This window comes from Podarcis vaucheri (assembly GCF_965113315.1).
Source record: "Podarcis vaucheri genome assembly, chromosome: 1".
NCBI classification, from domain to species: Eukaryota; Metazoa; Chordata; class Lepidosauria; order Squamata; family Lacertidae; genus Podarcis; species Podarcis vaucheri.
The window spans coordinates 95,386,164-95,404,458 of NC_138759.1; the positions used below are offsets into that span (position 1 = coordinate 95,386,164).

An 18,295-nucleotide genomic window follows, 5' to 3' on the forward strand; every position below is an offset into this window, starting at 1 on the left:
GTCACGGCAGGAGGAAATTAAAGATTTAGATAATCTGTGGGTCAAAATAAAGGAGGAGTTCAAGCAAAATGTATTATATATGGAAAACAAACTAGGAGAGGTCCAGGAGATGATAGACAAAAAGATAGAGGGAGCAGTGGGTGAACTCTCAGCCAAAATTCAAGATCTCTCTGCAAAGTCCAAAATGATCGAGGAATCTAATAAAAAGCTGCAGAAAGAGATGAGGGAACAAAAAAAGGAGACAGTGAAAGTAAAAGAAGAACTGGGAGAGCTAAGCATCTCTCAAGATAGGATTTGGGACAACCTAGCCATGGCTGATATGCGGTTAAAACAGCTCCATCTTAAATTTAGGGGAGTAGCAGAGGAAAGAAATGAAGACATTAGAGGAAAAATGATAAAAGAACTCTCCAACTGGCTAAACTTAAGGGAAGAAGAGGTGGCAGCTACTGTAGATAATGTATATAGAATGACTAGGCCCAATCATCTGAGAGTGAGCAAATTCTTGGGGGACTGCCTGGTGATCTTCAATTCTTTGGAAATGAAAAATTTAATTTTGAGAAAGAGCTACAACAATAGGCTAAGAATTGACGGAAGGCCTATTATTATTTATAAAGAAATACCGGTCAGGCTACTTCGTAAAAGAGAAGGATATAAACAAGTGGCAGCAGCTCTGAAGAGAAACGAGATTTCATTCCGATGGGAATTTCCGGAAGGGATTAGCTTTTTCTATAAAGAGAAAAAATTTAGATTGTTGGACAGACAGGAGGCAGATAAGTTTTTGAGAAGATATGAAAAAGAGCTGGGGAAGACAGAGAATAGATTAAGGAATAGATCGGAAAAAGAGGATGGAGAGATAAGGAATAGATATGAGGAAGAGAGAGGTGTAGAGGAGGAGGCAGCGGAATCAGATGAAGATGGTGAGGAGGCCGCAGTGGGAGCGGAGGCGGCAGAAGAGGGGGAGCTCTCAGGAAACAAAGGAGAGAGATTATAGTTTGCGAATACGGTTAAAGGTTGGGAAGCAGATAAAGGTAAATCATAGCACACTCATTGAAATTTTTATCTTGGAATGTAAACGGATTGAACGAGAAAGTTAAAAGGAATAAAATTGAGAAAGTTTTGAAAAATAAGAGGTACGATGTAATCTGCTTTCAGGAAACCCATATTGCTAAAAAGCACAAACATATCCTGGTGAATAAAAAATTAGGGGTAGACTTTATTAATTCTGATGTTAGGAAAAAAAGAGGAGTAGTAATATACGTTAGAGAGAAATGGGAACCGACTCTGATCTGTAAGGATGAGGAAGGAAGAATTCTAGGGATTCAATTAAACTTTCGGGGGGGAAAAATTAATGTTGTGACGGTATACGCTCCGAATACAAATAGAGCAGAGTTCTTCGTGAAACTTGAAGGTATGTTATTAGAACTGGACACCCACAAATTAATTTTGCTTGGGGATATGAACGGCGTCCCAGCGCCGAACTTGGATAGGAGTACAGAGAAGGGAAAACTGAACAGAGGAAAATTGCCGAAATCATTTAGTGACATGGAAGAAAATTTAGACCTAATTGACATCTGGAGACACCAAAACCCGACCTCTAAACAGTTTACTCATTATTCCGAACCCCATCAGAGCTGGGGTAGAATAGATCAGATCTGGATGACGAGAACACTCTCCATGAGAGTTAAGAAATGTGAGATTTATCCCAGGACACTATCAGATCATTGCGCTTTAGATATGGAAATAAAAAATGAAGCGAAGGGACAATATAGATGGAGGATGTGTGAGAATCTATTTGACAGGGAAGAGGTGAGGGAAAAAATTAAAGGTACTTTAAAAGAATACTTAGATTTAAACCTGAATAAAGAAACCCCTATAGATGTAGTCTGGGACGCCAGTAAGGCGGTTCTGAGAGGTCTCTTAATACAACAAAATAATCATAGGAGAAAGATAAGGGAGCGTAAGAAAGAGGAAATCCTCTCCCAACTGAGAAGCTACGAGAAAAAATTAATTAATAACCCATCAGACGAAGCGGCTAATCGTGCCGCCAAGGTGCTACAATCTCAATATTCAGCAGTATTAAATCAGGAGATAGAGTGGAAAATTAAATTTACAAAACAAAATTATTTCGAGTCGGCAAATAAAATGGGGAAGTTACTTGCCTGGCAGCTAAGAAAAAGAAAGAAACAAAATGTGATAAATAAAATAATATTGGAGGATAATATCATAGAAGACCCAGAGGAAATAGAAAACAGGTTTACCCAATTCTTTGAAAAGTTATATGAAAAAGGAGGGGAAAACAGTGCCGAGATTAAAAATTATCTGGAGCAAAATGAAAAGAAATATATATCAGAAGAGGATAGAATACAACTGAATAAGGAGATCACAGTAAATGAGGTTAAGGAGGCCATTAGCAGAATGAAGATCGGGAAAGCCCCCGGGCCGGACGGTCTGTCCGCAAAATACTATAAAACATTAGAAGAACACCTAGCCCCGGTCTTAAAAGACGTGATCAATAACATCTTTCAGGGGGGGAAGATCCCGGCCTCGTGGAAGGAGGCTTATATAACTTTGATTCCAAAAACAGAGAAAGAAAAAACAGATATAAAAAACTACAGGCCAATCTCTTTGCTTAATAACGATTATAAGATCTTTGCCGACATTATGGCTGGCAGACTTAAGAAGCTTTTAATGAAATATATACATAAAGATCAAGTGGGCTTCCTCCCAAACAGGCACCAGAAAGAAAATGTTCGCCACGTACTAAACATTATTGAATACCTAGATATGAGAATAGATGTCCCTGCAGCACTAATCTTTATTGATGCCGAAAAGGCATTCGACAACGTCTCTTGGGAGTTCTTAATACAATGCTTGGGTAAGGCAGGTATTGAAGGTCCTTATATGAAAGGTATCAGGGCAATATACTCAGAACAACAGGCCAGGTTGATTATAAATGACAATCTCACGAAACCGTTTAAGATCAAGAAGGGCACAAGGCAGGGTTGCCCACTGTCCCCCCTGCTATTTATAATGGTTTTAGAAGTAATTGCAAATAGAATAAGGGAGGCAGTGAATGTGAGGGGGATAAAAATTGGGAAGAAAGAATTTAAGCTAAAGGCCTATGCTGACGACCTGGTTCTGTCTGTGGAGAACTCAGTGGACAGTGCAAGTAGAGTAGTTGAACTCCTGGAGGATTTTGGCAGGCTGTCCGGTTTCAGATTAAACAGGAAGAAAACAAAAATCCTAACAAAGAATATGACTGAACAGGAGAAAATTCAACTGGAGGAAAAGATTGGCATTAAAACTGTGAATAAAGTAAAATATCTGGGAATCTGGCTCTCACCTAAAAATATAAACCTGGTTGAGGATAATTATAATAAGGTGTGGCAGGATATTAAAAAAGACCTAGATACCTGGCACAGATTAAAACTCTCATGGACAGGGAGGATGTCTGCCATCAAGATGTGCATCCTCCCGAGATTGTTATTCCTCTTTCAAAATATTCCGATAATTAAAGGCATCTCCCTCCTTAAGAATTGGCAAAAAACCCTGACCAAGTTTATTTGGCAGGGGAAGAGGGCCAGAGTAAAGTTGAAATATCTAACAGACTCAAGAGAAAGGTGCGGATTCGCAGTCCCGAATATTAGGCTGTACTATGAAGCAGCTTGTATTTGCTGGATAAAGGAGTGGGTCACCCTTAGAAACACAGACCTCTTAGATCTGGAGGGTTTCAATATTGGATTCGGGTGGCATGTCTACCTATGGCAAGAGAAAGGGGAGGCCCACAGAGGATTTTCTAATCATATAATTAGAGGCCCATTATTGGAAGTGTGGAGGAGGTATAAAAAACTGATTGAGAAAGGCGTCCCCTGGTGGCTCTCCCCAACCAACATCATTAAAATAAAAATAATAAATATGGCGGACGAAAGATGCACGTATGAGGATCTTTTGGAAAAGACAGAAATAGGATGGAGGGTGAAGCCTTATGAGGAATTGAAAGACAAAATAAAAGAATGGCTCCTCTTTCATCAGATTAACGCTTTATGGGGTGAGCACAAGAAATTGGGTATGAATGAAAAAAATCGAGGTTTCAGGTTGAAATTATAGAAAGTAATGATAAACTCCTCTCAAAAATGTATAAACAACTATTGGAATGGGACACCAAGGAAGACCAGGTGAAAGGGGTTATGGTAAAATGGGAGAAAGACCTCGGTTATAACATAGATCATAATAAATGGCGAACACTCTGGACGAAAGGTGTAAAATTTACAGCTTGTGTAACCCTGCGGGAAAATTTAGAGAAAATGGTGTACCGCTGGTACTTGACCCCAGCAAAGCTGGGAAAAATGTATAAATCTGTTGATAACACCTGCTGGAGATGTAGAGACAAGGTCGGGACCTTCTTTCACATATGGTGGACCTGTGATGTAATAAAAGAATTCTGGAAGCAAATTCATGACGAAATGAAAAAAATTCTGAAGTATAACCTCCCTAAAACTCCAGAGTTGTTTCTCTTAGGGCTGATTGGTAAAGAAATAAAGAAAATAGACCAAACTTTTTTCCAATATGCCCTGGCTGCGGCGAGGATCCAAATAGCACAAAAATGGAAAACCTCTGATTTACCTACGGTGGGAGAGTGGCAACTGAAGTTATATCAATATATTGAACTAGCGAGATTAACACAAAAAATAAGACAAAATAACGCAAGCAAATATAAAGACGAATGGAATAAGTTTTTAATTTATTTTGAAAATACCCAGGGAATAAATAATTTATCAGTAGACGATAGTTAAAATCATCGATGTATAACTGTTTTATGAATACTGCAGAAGTAATATAAGATTTGGTAACTCCAAGACCGAGTTGGACGGAAGCTCTGTTATTTGTAATTTTGTCTTTTGTCTTTTGTCTTTTGTCTTTTTTCTTGTTTTTCTTTTTTGTGTTTTCCTTTTATGTTTTGTCTTTCTCTACTCTTTGACTTTTTGACGGATTTACTGGTATGAATATATTTGTAACATAATGTAAATTATGTATTTTTTATTAATAAAATTTCATTAAAAAAAAAAAATTCCTAAGTGTTATTGTACTATACCCACCAAAGAAATAATGCAAAGTTTATTTTTAAAATGCAGTTTAAAGAAGATCTTGTTCTGTGGAATATAAATGTAGCCTTATTGTGTGCATATTTACACAGGAGTAAATACCAGGCAGAAAGGAACCTGCACATATCATTTGCAGGAGGCTTGATAGTCATACTAAGGATTAAGGTACTTGATGTTCAGCTGTTTCAGCTTCCCAGGTGTCCTAGATGGAGGCAAGCCAGCTCAGTTTACAATCTAAGCCAGAAAAGACCTTTAGGAAGAAATGTTGCTCAGTAGGAAAACTACTATTTCTCCTTAGCACTACCTAAACAGAATCTACCTCTCTAGTTTCATATAGCATAGGTGGTTGCCGACAGACATCTTTAAAAAACAGCCTTCATGGGCTGGTTGGGACTGATGGGAGTTGTAGTCCAAAACATCTGCAGGGCACCAACTTGTCAAAGGCTGCTATAAATAATAAAAAATCAAAAGAGTTTAGGCAAGAAAGCCAATGTGGGACTTCCGGGTTGGTGCCTCCAGGCAATGGCGGAGTTCCTCCGATCGGGAGGAATTTGCTCCGTGGAAATTAGGGTCTGACCGCCACGGCAAAGGTGGAGACCCACTGAAATCACAGGCGGGAGAAGCCTGTGAACCTGGGATTCGGCTGGCACCCTTTGCGCCTCCCCTACTCATGGGGAAACCCTGATTTGGGGATCCGGAGCAAAGTGGGGTGAGCGGCGCGGTGCTTCGAATTGACTGCTTCTTTCACGGAGTGAAGCCGCATTGCTGTTGCCGGAGAGTGCTGACTTTTTCCTGTGGACAATTGGATTTTAAACAACTACCCGTGAGTAGAACGGAAAATTGGATCCTTAAATTCATTAATTTGGCATCGAAATGGGAAGGTTTTAAACTGGAAGTCCGCCTTCCTCTTTTGTAAATAGGTTGAAGCAAAGAAGTTGCAAGTTAAAGCCTCGGAAAGTTTTTTGTAAAGGATTAAATCTCCATCGGTTAAAACTATTAAACCCCCCTTGGAAGCAGGAGAAGAGGGGGGAAATTTTGGACCTAGCGAGCCTGCAGGAGAGAGTGAAAAACCAAATTACCACTGCTCTGAACCTGGAAACGGGCTGCCAGAAAGAGTGACTTTTTTGACAGCTAGCTAAATAAGAGAAATATATTGTTTCCATTGTCCTCATCTGCGTTTAAAAAGCAGGAAAAGTAACTGAAAATTGAAACTAACTTTATAGTTTAAATTGTGTTTGAAAGGATTGATACAAGTGGAGACTGTTTCCCTCTAGAGGGAGCTTTTGAAACTGTTACAAGAGTGGAGCTGGGGTTTTTCCAGCTGCAAGATAAGAACTGTGTGAATCAGAGATTGACCTTGGATTTTAAGAATGTTGACAGAAGGAGCCTTAGTGACTGTATTATGTAAGATAAGCTATTCGTTGGAACAGCTCCACAAGAAGACGGATGTTATGAATACCAAACTTGAGAACTTGGGACAAAAAGTGATTAATTTGGGACAAAAAGTGATCATTAATACAGAAATTGTTCAGGATTTGACACAGGAACCTACTTTGACAGGACAAACTGGGGAGAAGATGAAGGAGAAAGTTGGTGTTGTTGAACCTAAAGTAATACAAGTGGAAGCCCCAGTTTTACAGAGGCAAATTGAGGACTATAAGTGGAGGCCTTTTATGAATGAATATAGAAAAAGTCAGAATTTGAAGATTTGAGCCCTGCTTGGATTGGAGAAGGAAGGTTGGATAGACTCTTTCATGCAGAGACTTACTGACCTTTGGGTCCTGAATCTGGGTCAGGAGGTGATTGGAGTTGTGGGGGCCTTTGGATCTGGAGGAGCCTTGAAACATGATTTGAGATATTGTATGGACATTGGTTCTAGCTGTGGAGAGTTGGTTGGCCTGTCGAGAGGGAATGGGGCCATGGTTGGGTTGCCCCCCCCCAAGACCTGTGCTTCAGCATCTTCAGCATCAAAGAATATGAAGAAAAACTGCAGAAGGGACTTGGAAAAGATTTAAGAGCCTCAGACAGAAGATCTCCAGGTTGATGAACTATATGGAATGGACGGAAATGACTGGCAGAATCCGAGACCAGGGAAAAGAGATGGTGGTAGAAGATTGGGAAAGTTTAAAGTTTATATATAGAAATATTGTAAATTTAATGAGTGTTAGAAAATTGTTGGAATGAAGCTTTATGGCTTTAGCAGAAATGTTATAAGGAGTTAAGTATAAATAAGTATTTCAGTATTAATGGAAAAGAAGGTAAAAAATATGTTAAGATATTCATAATGATAAAAATAGAGAAAGATGGAAAGGAATTGCTGAAACAAGTAATAGAAGTGGAATACAAAAAGGTGAGAGGTGAGAGGAGGTCGATGAAATAAGGGAATGAAAGATAGAGTGATGAAATGGTATGGTATATGTTTTAAATTGTTGTTTTGCTTTGTTTAGTTTAGTGTGTTAAGGTTGTGTTTTGTATTGTTTACTGTATTGTTTTTTCTTTTTTCTCTTTCTTTCCTCTGCTCTATTTTGTCTTTCTCTCTCGCCTTTTTTTCTTGTAAGTTTTAAAAGCAATAAAGATTATTTAAAAAAGAAGAAGAAGAAGAAAGCCAATGTGATACACCCCAAAGTTCAGAGTATTGCAACATCCCTGCATGCCACAAGCTGAAACACAGTTCAGGAAGTTGGTGTGATTCTCATGACCAGAAGGTTTCTCTGTAGGGTCTGATGGTGCCCTTTTCAGCAGACAGGGTAGCAAACAGGCTGGGTGGGTAGGCGTTTGTATATTTCATTATAACATCCATTTTTGTTGAATGTGAGAAGGAACCAAGTGCCTGAAATATCTCCGTAGCATCTGGGGCTAACCAGGAGTTGAATAGAGCATGGGTCATTAATGAACAATCCAGCTGTCCTTCCTTTCTGTCTTTCTGGTTGTACAAGATTTTGCTCTCTGTGTTCTCAAGCATCATTCTACTGTTAGATGGAAAGGAAGGCCAGCCAGTTGGTCAGCTTGTGAGAAGGGCTCCTTCTGCTTGTTACACATTCTGTCAGCTATCATGGTTCAGCTGCCGCTGGTGCCAATTTTCTAGATGACCTGAATTATGGCATCAAAATTTATGGCTACTACTGTTCTTCTGTAGCATTTATGTCATCCATGTCATCTTGAATCATCTGCATATATGGTATAACTGTATTTTATTTAAGCATGGGCTTCTAATAATGGATGGGTGCTTTTGATGTTACTTGTACTTGTAACATTAATGTTTTTACTACTTGGGAGAAGCATCTTTTACCTGCTGTGGCAGAGCTGATATTTTTTTTTGAAAGATAATATTTTAAACCTCTTGCATATTAGGTATGCTGGGATCAGTTACAGTGAGTAGATTGGAAACTGATGTTACATTAACAATTGGTGTCGTCCAATGTTGTATGGTTTAAGACTTCAGCCTTAGACTCTTTGGATTAAACGTCCAAATTCCTAAATTCCTAAAATTAAATCCTTTACTTTCAGTTCAGATTTATTTTAGATACTCTGCCTTGGGATAGGCTGCTCATATGAAGTGAATCATTGCACATCTAAGACACAAGAACTTGAATGGAAGGGCAACATAGTAGATGTAACTGTCTCCCCTATATGATGATAGTAGTGGTTGTTTTCTTTTAAAAATCCCAGTAATTTAGAACAAATTCATTTCTGCTGCAAAACATGTAGCATATGATGGAAATAAACAGACAACAGGTATTCAATAATAGCAATTTATCAGTAAATAGCGTGGGGGGGAGCCTTTTACTTTGGATTCTGAGTAGATTTGTCTCTGAATGGTGTTGAGTGTTAGATAAACTCTTCAGGCTATTGAATCCACTTATATGGAATGGTGTTGTTTCTAAGTACTGCCCACAGATAATTGGATGTTTTGTGTTGAACAGCCATGAGACATAATTGGATATTCTTCTATGTCCAGGTATTGGACTGGATTGAAAACCATGGGGAAGCCTTCCTTAGTAAACACACTGGAGTGGGAAAATCCCTGCATCGGGCACGAGCTCTTCAGAAAAGACATGACGATTTTGAAGAAGTAGCACAGGTAAGCAAGTGACAAATCTAAGCAAATTGCTTGACAGAGGATACGATTGTACTGATTTATTGTGTTGTTTCCAGGACTCTGAAGTGCTCTGAGGTTTCTTTTCAAACATGTGAAATAAACTGTTTTGTTGGGATCTTGGGGTGAAAACCTATAATGTTTACAGGTTGAGTGCTCACTGAAAAGAGATGGAGGAAACTTCGAAGTACAGTGCCAGGAGAGTCTAAATTTAGATTGGTGTTCAGTCTTTTTCCTTTTCTTTTTCAATGTGGAGATGGTAGATGCAGTAAAGTGGGTAGCAGCAGAGCAACTACAGGTTTTCTTGGATTATACACCCTATCTCAGTCCTTTCCATGCAGGATTCTTGCCTGATTATGGCTGGAAGCAACTTTTACAGCCTTGGTAAATGATTTTTACCTAGAGGCTGACTGGGGAAATGCTGTTGATCAGAAGCATTTGAGATTGTACATTGTTCTCTTGCATCATTTGGCTTGTTGGATGGGGATGTCAAGGCTGGCACTCCAGTGATTTAGTTCATTCTGTCTGTTCATACTTAGGAAGACTAGGAAAGCCCAAAGGGAGTTAAATAAAAAATAAATAACTTCCATATTTGGCCAGTGTAATGTGACAGTGACTCAGGAGTTGTAGTTTACATGTGCAGAGGCATGATGATATTTAAACTGTGTTTCACCAATTGTATTGACTGACTGTGGCCTTCTGAGACCAGTTCAAGACTTGACTGATAAAGCCTTAGCCATTCATGGTCTGGGCATATCTAAATGATTGACCATGATAGTATCATTTTCATATATATATATTTCCATGGGAATCAGTCCACAAAACAATTTGATGTCAGAATAAAGCATAATTCACAAAAAGCACATCAAAGGAATTACTGTTGTTGTACCTTTTTATAACTAAGGCAAAATAGAAAAATAGTGCACATCCAATCATCATACTTTCCCTCTCTAACTCTAGGTTCTATAAGCTGCAGTAACCACAAAAACTACCTCTCATGCCTTCTCCTTGGGCATCCCGCTTATTCAGTCAACATGGCGCTATCCCATTCTCCAGAAGACATTAGCTTAGCCTCCAGTATGATGGCTTCAAATTACTTCACAGTAAGGCTTTTCATTTTCACAGGTACCAGTATGTACCTTTGAAAGTCAATTTAGCAAAGATAATAATCTGAAGGATCTGAAGGATCTTAATAGTCTATTGTTCTTACTGCCATATTCTTGAGACTAAAAGATGTTATACCATCTCTTGATTTCTTCCATTGGCTCCTGTTTATACATTCAATCTTATTGTCATGATTAATTCATCTCTTCCTTGGCATTTACAGCCAGTGGATAGAAGTATGTCTCTTCTTAATTGAGACTTCCCATAACATACATATTGAATTCCTTTGGGCTACTTTTTGATTACTTAAGCATCCTTAAACCCTCCCCCACCCATCATTTGACTACTTATTAATGAACTTCCGGAGAGTGTAGAGGTGTTCTGGTCAGAAGCGTAGCTAGTCAAGAAATAAGGGTTCACTCTGTATTGGGTGAGATAGCACAACATAATTCACCAAGTAATTAGCACTCAGTTGTCTGTACCACATTTGTAATAGAAACAACAGCAAAACAACCTATATATTTTTTTTGTATTGGTATTTGGAAAAATATACAGTGGTGCCCCGCAAGACGAATGCCTCGCAAGATGGAAAACCCGCTAGACGAAAGGGTTTTCCGTTTTTCAATGCGCTTCGCAGGACGAATTTCCCTATGGGCTTGCTTCGCAAGACGAAAATGTCTTGCGAGTCTTGAGATTTTTTTTCGCTCCCCCCCTTTTTCTAAGCCGCTAAGCCTTTAATAGCCTTTTAGCAGCTAAGCCGCTAAGCCTTTAATAGCCGCTAAACCGCTAATAGCGCTAAGCCGCTAATAGGGTTGCTTCGCAAGACGAAAAAACCGCTAGACGAAGAGACTTGCGGAATGGATTGATTTCGTCTTGCGAGGCACCACTGTATTTGGTTTCATTTGGGAAAGAAGTAAGAGAACACAAGGAAGCCACCAGTCTCAGGAAGAAGGAAAGAAACCTTCAGGTGCACAAGCGACAAGCTTTTATTGAGCCCAATGCATTTCAAACTGAGCTCTTCCTTTAGGGCACTATGAATATAAATAATATGAACCTGAATAAAAGAATGGGCATATTCCTCTTGAGTATGCTCCATTATAAATGGAACATATTGCTGATTTTCAAAGTGCTATATGACTCTTTCATGTTCCGAATGTGAGATGTTTGGCTTTTGGAAGTGAATAGGAATATTCATGCACAATAAAGGTTTTTTTGCATATGCCCCAACCCATTATATGTGTGCTAAAAAACATCTTTACTGCACATCCACATCTCTGTTTGCTAAGTTTTCATACTGGCCAACATCTTATTCATCTGCCAGGAGAGTCCATTTTCCCCAGCCATAATGAAACTGTGTGTGTACTTTTTACATCTCATCCTATTATTTCCTTCTAGCTAGTCTCACTGTCTCTACAAACATAATACCTCCTTCAGAAATCTACAAATCCCAATCTTGTTTTTTAGGGAATCCTGTTACAAAGTTATTTTAATGCAGAATGTTAGGTCCCCTGATGGGAATTCATGAAAGCTTGATCAGAAGTAGGAAACAGGGTTAGAGATTGAAGCGGAGTATTTTTGTTTTGGAAACTGATAATAGTGCTTTGACATGACTGTTTGAAAACTTGTATATAAGGTTATTTAAGAGAAGGTTTTAAAGGGACTGTAGAGGAGGGCAGAGAAACATCCTTCTGTCTCTCCTGTCCTCTTGCTTCATGTGGATAGGAACTGAACATCATGGCAGGGAAGCAATGGGAACAGAAGGGCTTTCCTGCTATTCTGCTCAATATCAAAGACTGCTTATGCCAAGCCAGAGAGAACCAGGGGATCTCCCTGTCCCTTCTTTCTATATGTGAGGATGCCAAGCCAGAATTGTAAATTTTTAAAATCCTATTCTGTTTTTAAAATAGGTGGCAAACATCCTGGATAAAGGAAAGAGGGTTTCATAGTTTCGGGTTTGTAATATTTTGCTCTATCAATCCAGAATGTCAATTACCGTTTCAGAACATGGCTCTTCTTCCCACTATTGACCATATCCCCCTACTGACTTCAATAGCAGCTTGGCCTGTGCCTTGTCTCTGGATAGATTTACACAATTTACACCAGAATCTTCTTACTAATTTATGGGGAATGTCTGAAATGTGACCGCTGAATGCTATGTGTCACTCTGGGACATATATAGCTTGAAACCAGGAAACTCCCACATTGTATCAAAGGTTAAAGGTTTGTGAAAATAATACTCATTTCTTTGGAAAAGTGTGATAGCAAAGTGCAGAGGCCAGACATTTGTCAAAGCTAGGATTCCTTTGAAGAATTGTATCTTGTGTTGGATATAAATTATTATGCGGTTTGGGAAGGAATTTCTATGTTATCCACTGGTTGCTTGATGATAGTCACTTGTTTTGCTCAAGCTATCTGTCTGTTTTCAAAGTTAAATGTTAACTGTGTACATTTAGGACTATAAATGGGTGGGGGAATATAAATGGGAGGGGCATTTTGTGAGGTCAGATGGAAGTACTCCTTCCCATAATTTTTATATTTATATTTCTAATTATTTTTTAAAAAAATCACAGCTACAACCAATGTTCTTCAAATGTGCTACAGTTTGATAATCAAGCCACTGATCTTGCTGTGAACCTGGTCCTTCTTCTCAGAAACTGTAATATAAAAGTCTGAATATAAAAGGTGATTTCTTGCTCTGTTGATCCCAGAGCATAAGAAATACTGAATGATTAAGACGTAACTCTGAAGTATCCTGGATCCCCAGAAAGGTCTCTGAATTAAATCTGATCTTTAAATATGTCTCTCCAACTCTTCATTGCATTTGTAGTGCCCCTGATATTTCCTCCCCGCCCCCTCTGCTGTTGCATTAGATTTATGAGTTCATTCTGATGACTTGTTGTGGCTTATTTGCATCTCAAAAAACCTGGGCACACAATCAATTAGTTTGCATGACTAGTATAATATGGGAGCCACATGACCATGGGCTCCTTCCATGAAAAGAAAAAATACATCTTCTACCTTGTGGGAAATGAAATTGTCAGCAAGGCAATTGAGTTTGTTGGACCTTACATTCTTGGCAGAGCTTGAGTTCCAACAGACATCAGGGTAGTTGAAGTCTTCCATGACTACTGTATCTCTCCTTGATGGGGTTGCACTCCCTCTGAATGAGTGAGTACGTAGCTTAAGGGTACCCCTGGATCCTTTGCTGTTGCTTGAGGCTCAAGTGGCCTTGGTGGCATGAAGTGCCTTCCATCACCTAGTGGCTCAGCTGTGCTCCTGTCTGAACAAGGATAGACAACTTCTGTTGTCTATGTTCTGGTTACCTTCAGAAGGCTAAAACATCAACTGGAATTTGGTGGCCAGATTGCTCAATGAGGCAGGGCAATTTGGTTTCCAGGCCCGATTCAAAGTGCTCTTCTTGACCTATAAAGCCTTAAACAGCTCAGGACCTCAATGCCTCAAGGAGTGCCTCTCCCCATATGAACCAACTCTGGCCCTGAGGCTCTTCTTCGTGTACGCCCTCAGTGAGAGGTCCGGAAGGCGGCAACACAAGAATGGGCCTTTTCTTTGGTGGCTCCGTTTATGGAATGCTCTCCCGAGGGAGACTTGCCTGGTGCCTTCATTATAAATCTTCAGGTGCTAGGCAAAAACGTTTCTCTATAACCAGACCTTTGGCTGATTAAACAATCTATGGCCTTTTAAGTGTGTTTGTGGGAGGCAATTATTGTTTGTTTGTTTTTGTTTCGTTTGTTATGTATTTTGTATTCTCATTTTGTATGTTTGTTGTGAACCACGATGTGATATTCAGTTGAAGGGTGGCATACAAATCTCATTATTAATAATAATATGTCTATTAAGGATTGGAAATATAAATAAATTGTGTACCCCTTTATCAGAAAAATAACGCTGTTGCAAAGTGAATAAGGGATGGTGATTAGAATTTGCATTTTTGGTCCTGCAGATGGCACTGTCCCTGCATCTCGATGTCAAAAGTCTGACCCAGTGGCCTCATTTTAAAACCAACTTAGGAAAGCATTGTTTGAATAGTAACTGCTAGAAAAGTGCAGTATTTCCTTCAGACATTTCCATCCTTGTCTAGACAGCTTGTTAGAAGAGGTTAAAAGCTATCTACTTCATACTTCCAGAAGCCAGCTCATTTTTTAATACCACCTTTCTCCCTTTCCCCCCATAATGCATGAAATTAATTACACATTGGATGGATGGATGGATGCATGAGGGTATTTGCACAAATTCAGCATTTATTAATTAAAATTCTTTAAACCCTGTGCATGCAATTCAGAGAGGAAGACACAAGCTTGAACAGGAAATGCAACAAGATTTTACTAAACCTATGAGGCACTAAAAAATTAAAACGAAATGAAATTTGACATGTGCTGATGATATGGGCAGAGCCTTTCAGTTGTTCTTAATGAGGGAATTGAAGACTGTACAAATTCAAGAAAGTGCAGTTTGACTCTTTCCTTACATTTCATAAATGATGTAATGGGGCACGCGCAAAGACTCTGCCATGAAAATGGTCACAGATGTATTAGCTCAGTGATAGAGCCTCTGCTTTGCCTGTAGAAGGCCCCAGACTCAGTCCCCAGAATCTTCAGGTAAGGCTGGGAGACATTCCTGTCTGAAACCCCATCCTGGCAGTGTAGGCAATGCTGAGCTAGATGGACCAATGTTCTGACCCAGTATAAGGCAGCTTCCTTTGTTTCTAAAAAAGCACGTTTGAATATAAAATAGGAAACTGAAATCCCTAGTCCCATTTGTACACATGCATTTCGCAAATCATTCCACTTTAATTTAGCAAAAATGACAACCATGCAATGCCTTTATGAAGCACTCCCTTAATATTTTTTCATTCTGAACTGATTTTTTTCTTCCTGTAGTCCTTATACACAAATTCTACTTTGATTGGTGTCAACATCAACAACAAAAAACATTCTTGTTGGGGTGGGGGTGGGGGGGACTTGTGTTACTTTTGGTTTGTTGATAAACAGGACAAGTCCTTAATTGGCCCTCCTCCTGTTGACTAATTCCCACACACTTTGCATCCATTAGCCGTACATAGTACATTCTGTGACAAACTGAATCACATTCTTTCAGTTAACATCTGCATGCTCTTTCATCTAATTTCACAGACTGATATGCATAAGATGAGTATAGCAGAGAATAACACCCACCAGATGTGCACAATGTAACCCCATCCTCACTGCTTTCCTGTGTCTTTTCTTACACGTTACCTTTATCCTATGCTCCTCCATCATTGAAAAACGATAAGAGGCTGCCCTCAAGGCTCCCTGAGCCTTTCAGAATGGAAGGGGAAAGGCAAATGCTCCACCAGAGAGTCAGTATATCATTCCCTCTCCAGAAGGTGTGAAGGGATGCAGGGGTGGGGAGCTCATTCATGCTTGGAAAGGCTCCTTTGATGAGAAGCTTAATCATGGTCCATTGCTCAATTATTTTTTATAACAAAGGGGGAGGGTGGAGTGGAAAGATCTGCTCAGGTGGTTTGCAGACCTTCAGACATTACAACTGTGCTGTCAGATATATCCGTGAAAAAGCAGCCCCAACAGGAAGGCTGTAGAATCTTAAGGACACTGCAGACAACTTCTGACTTATTTTTCAAGGACATGTTCAAGCTCTTCTAAGGAATTCCTGAGATTCCTAGCTGTAGCAAAAGACTGAGTCTTGGATTTTGTTGTTTACCAAGAAAATACATGTCAACTTTATTGGGCAAGAAGTCTTACTCCTTTCCCCCTTCTTGGGATAGATATTTATCCATGTTTGGCTTGAAGCACCACCAGCCTGATTGAGTAAGGGTAGCATTTGTATGTATATTTGTCTTGGAAGACAACACTTTGTATTTGGTAATTATTTGGTAATCGTTTTTTTAAATGTATTTTAAAATATATGAAAGAACACTTCTGATTGGTAAAACATACACTTCCAGCTTTGCTTGGCTTTGAATAATGGACCAGGTGCAAGTAGGTTGGAACAGAGATTTTACCTACTCCAGGTGCAAGTAGGTTGGAACAGAGATTTTACCTACTGAGTCACTCTACTGAAATATGGTGGATTGAAGTCTCCTGCCTTTTTGTCACCTGGTTCAATGACTGCTCTTGCCTTGTCACTGGAGGGATGAGAGACTAAGCCCTACCATGTTACTATGTAGTTGTTTGACTCGATACAGTGTCCTGGCCTTGTCTGGCTTGAAAACAAACATAGCTGGGGACTGAGTAAGATTATGCCTCATCCAACTATTATTAATAATAATAATTGAATTTATATACCGCCCTATACTCGGAGGTCTCAGGGCAGTTCACAGAATAAAAGCAAAATATAAAACCACTAAATACATAATAAAAATAAAAACAACAACCCAATAGCACCCCCTCCAAAAACAAAACAAAAACTACTGCATTTTAAAAGGGCATAGGATGTCAATTAAATCAGCCAAAGACCTGGTTAAAAAGGAATGTTTTTGCCTGGCGCCTAAAGGTGTATAATCAAGGTCCCAGAACTTCCCTGGAGAGTATTCCACAGATGGGGAGCCACTGCAGAGAAGGCCCGTTCTTGTGTTGCTACGATCTGGACCTCTTGAGGAGGAGGCACATGATAGAGGGCCTCAGAAGATGATCTCAGGGTCCGGGTAGGTTCATATGGAAAGAGGCAGTACAATCTCTGTTCCAACCTACTACACAGTGATCTAGCAGGACTCAGACTTCTTCCTTCATCTTTGGTGCTCAATTTCCACTTATTGAAAAGAAACTCTCTCTCTTTTTTTACCCTGTGTGATAAGCATGAATAAAAAACATGAAACATATTAATTGACATGGTAATCTGTTCAGTCAAATAAATGCCACTGACTTTTTAGCCCGTGGTGGCTTTTCTTCCTGTGACCTTTTGAAAAATAGTATTTGCCATTTCTTTTTCTTAGTAGTGAAGAAACCAATTTATGCCCTCTTGTTCTTTCACACATAAAATAATTACATGTGTGTACATTTGTAAGCATGCCATTTTGCAGTCTGTAGGAAGTTTTCCAGTTTTTGAGATGGCATATTTTATCAGTTTCAAAAGATTATTATTTATTGCTTATCACAGAGAAGTTATTAAGCTAATTGAAATGGAAAACTGGTTTTGCCTTAGCTTGAGTTGGTTCAAAGCAAGATAAAGCTATTTAAGATATTTGTTTATTTCTGGTATTTATACCCCATCTTTCCATAAAATATAGAATCAAGGCAACTTACAAAAACCATCACTTCATAAATATTGTCAAATACAATAAAATAAATTGTAAACTAAAACATGTTGGTGATTTATTAAATTTGTATACCACCCTTCTTCGAAAGATCACAGGGCAGTTCACAACCTAATAATACAAAATCAGAACACAAAATAGAGAATGAAACAAAAACAAACCAATAAGCCCTTCCTATGCAAGCACATTTAAAAGGCCATAGAATGTTTAATCAGCCAAAAGCTGATTATAGAGAAACCTTTTTTGCCTGGTGCCTAATATTACTAACATCTTTGAAAAGTGGCAGCAGTTTAAAATTATTTTAAGAGCATGCAACAAAGTTCCACTGGGTGACAAAGCCTTAGGCAAAACACCTTAAAAACATATTATGTTACTATGGCCTTTTGGGGCTAATTAACATCTGTAAATTGGACATTGTTCTTAAACTAGCTGAATTTGCTTTTCTTTTACTATATGATATACTGGTCTGATATACAAGTCCATCTTGATAAAAATCAGTATTTTAAATATTTAGGGTTTTATCCAACAAAGTTATCCCACTTGCAAAAGAGCTTCAACTTTTGCTCCCCGCACTGTGTCCCTTCCAAAACTGTTCTGGATGTTCCCCTTACCCTCCAGAGCTCATAGGAGACATGGGTGATAGAAGAGGGAGGGGAGGTTCCATTGCAGAATTGAAAGTACTTGTTCAAAAGGAATTACTTCCCTGGGTGCAACCATTAGTGA

At 39.1% G+C, this 18,295-nt stretch overlaps 1 protein-coding gene across 14 annotated transcripts in view; it reads left to right on the plus strand.

The window, feature by feature from the left end:
• KALRN (kalirin RhoGEF kinase) overlaps positions 1-18,295 on the plus strand; it is a 508,727-nt gene that overhangs the window by 306,723 nt on the left and 183,709 nt on the right. For all 14 annotated transcript variants that reach the window (XM_082234876.1, XM_082234882.1, XM_082234887.1 and 11 more), the window contains one exon: positions 9,061-9,183. In XM_082234876.1, coding sequence (XP_082091002.1) covers positions 9,061-9,183 — 123 coding nt within the window. The remainder of the gene's footprint in view (positions 1-9,060; positions 9,184-18,295) is intronic.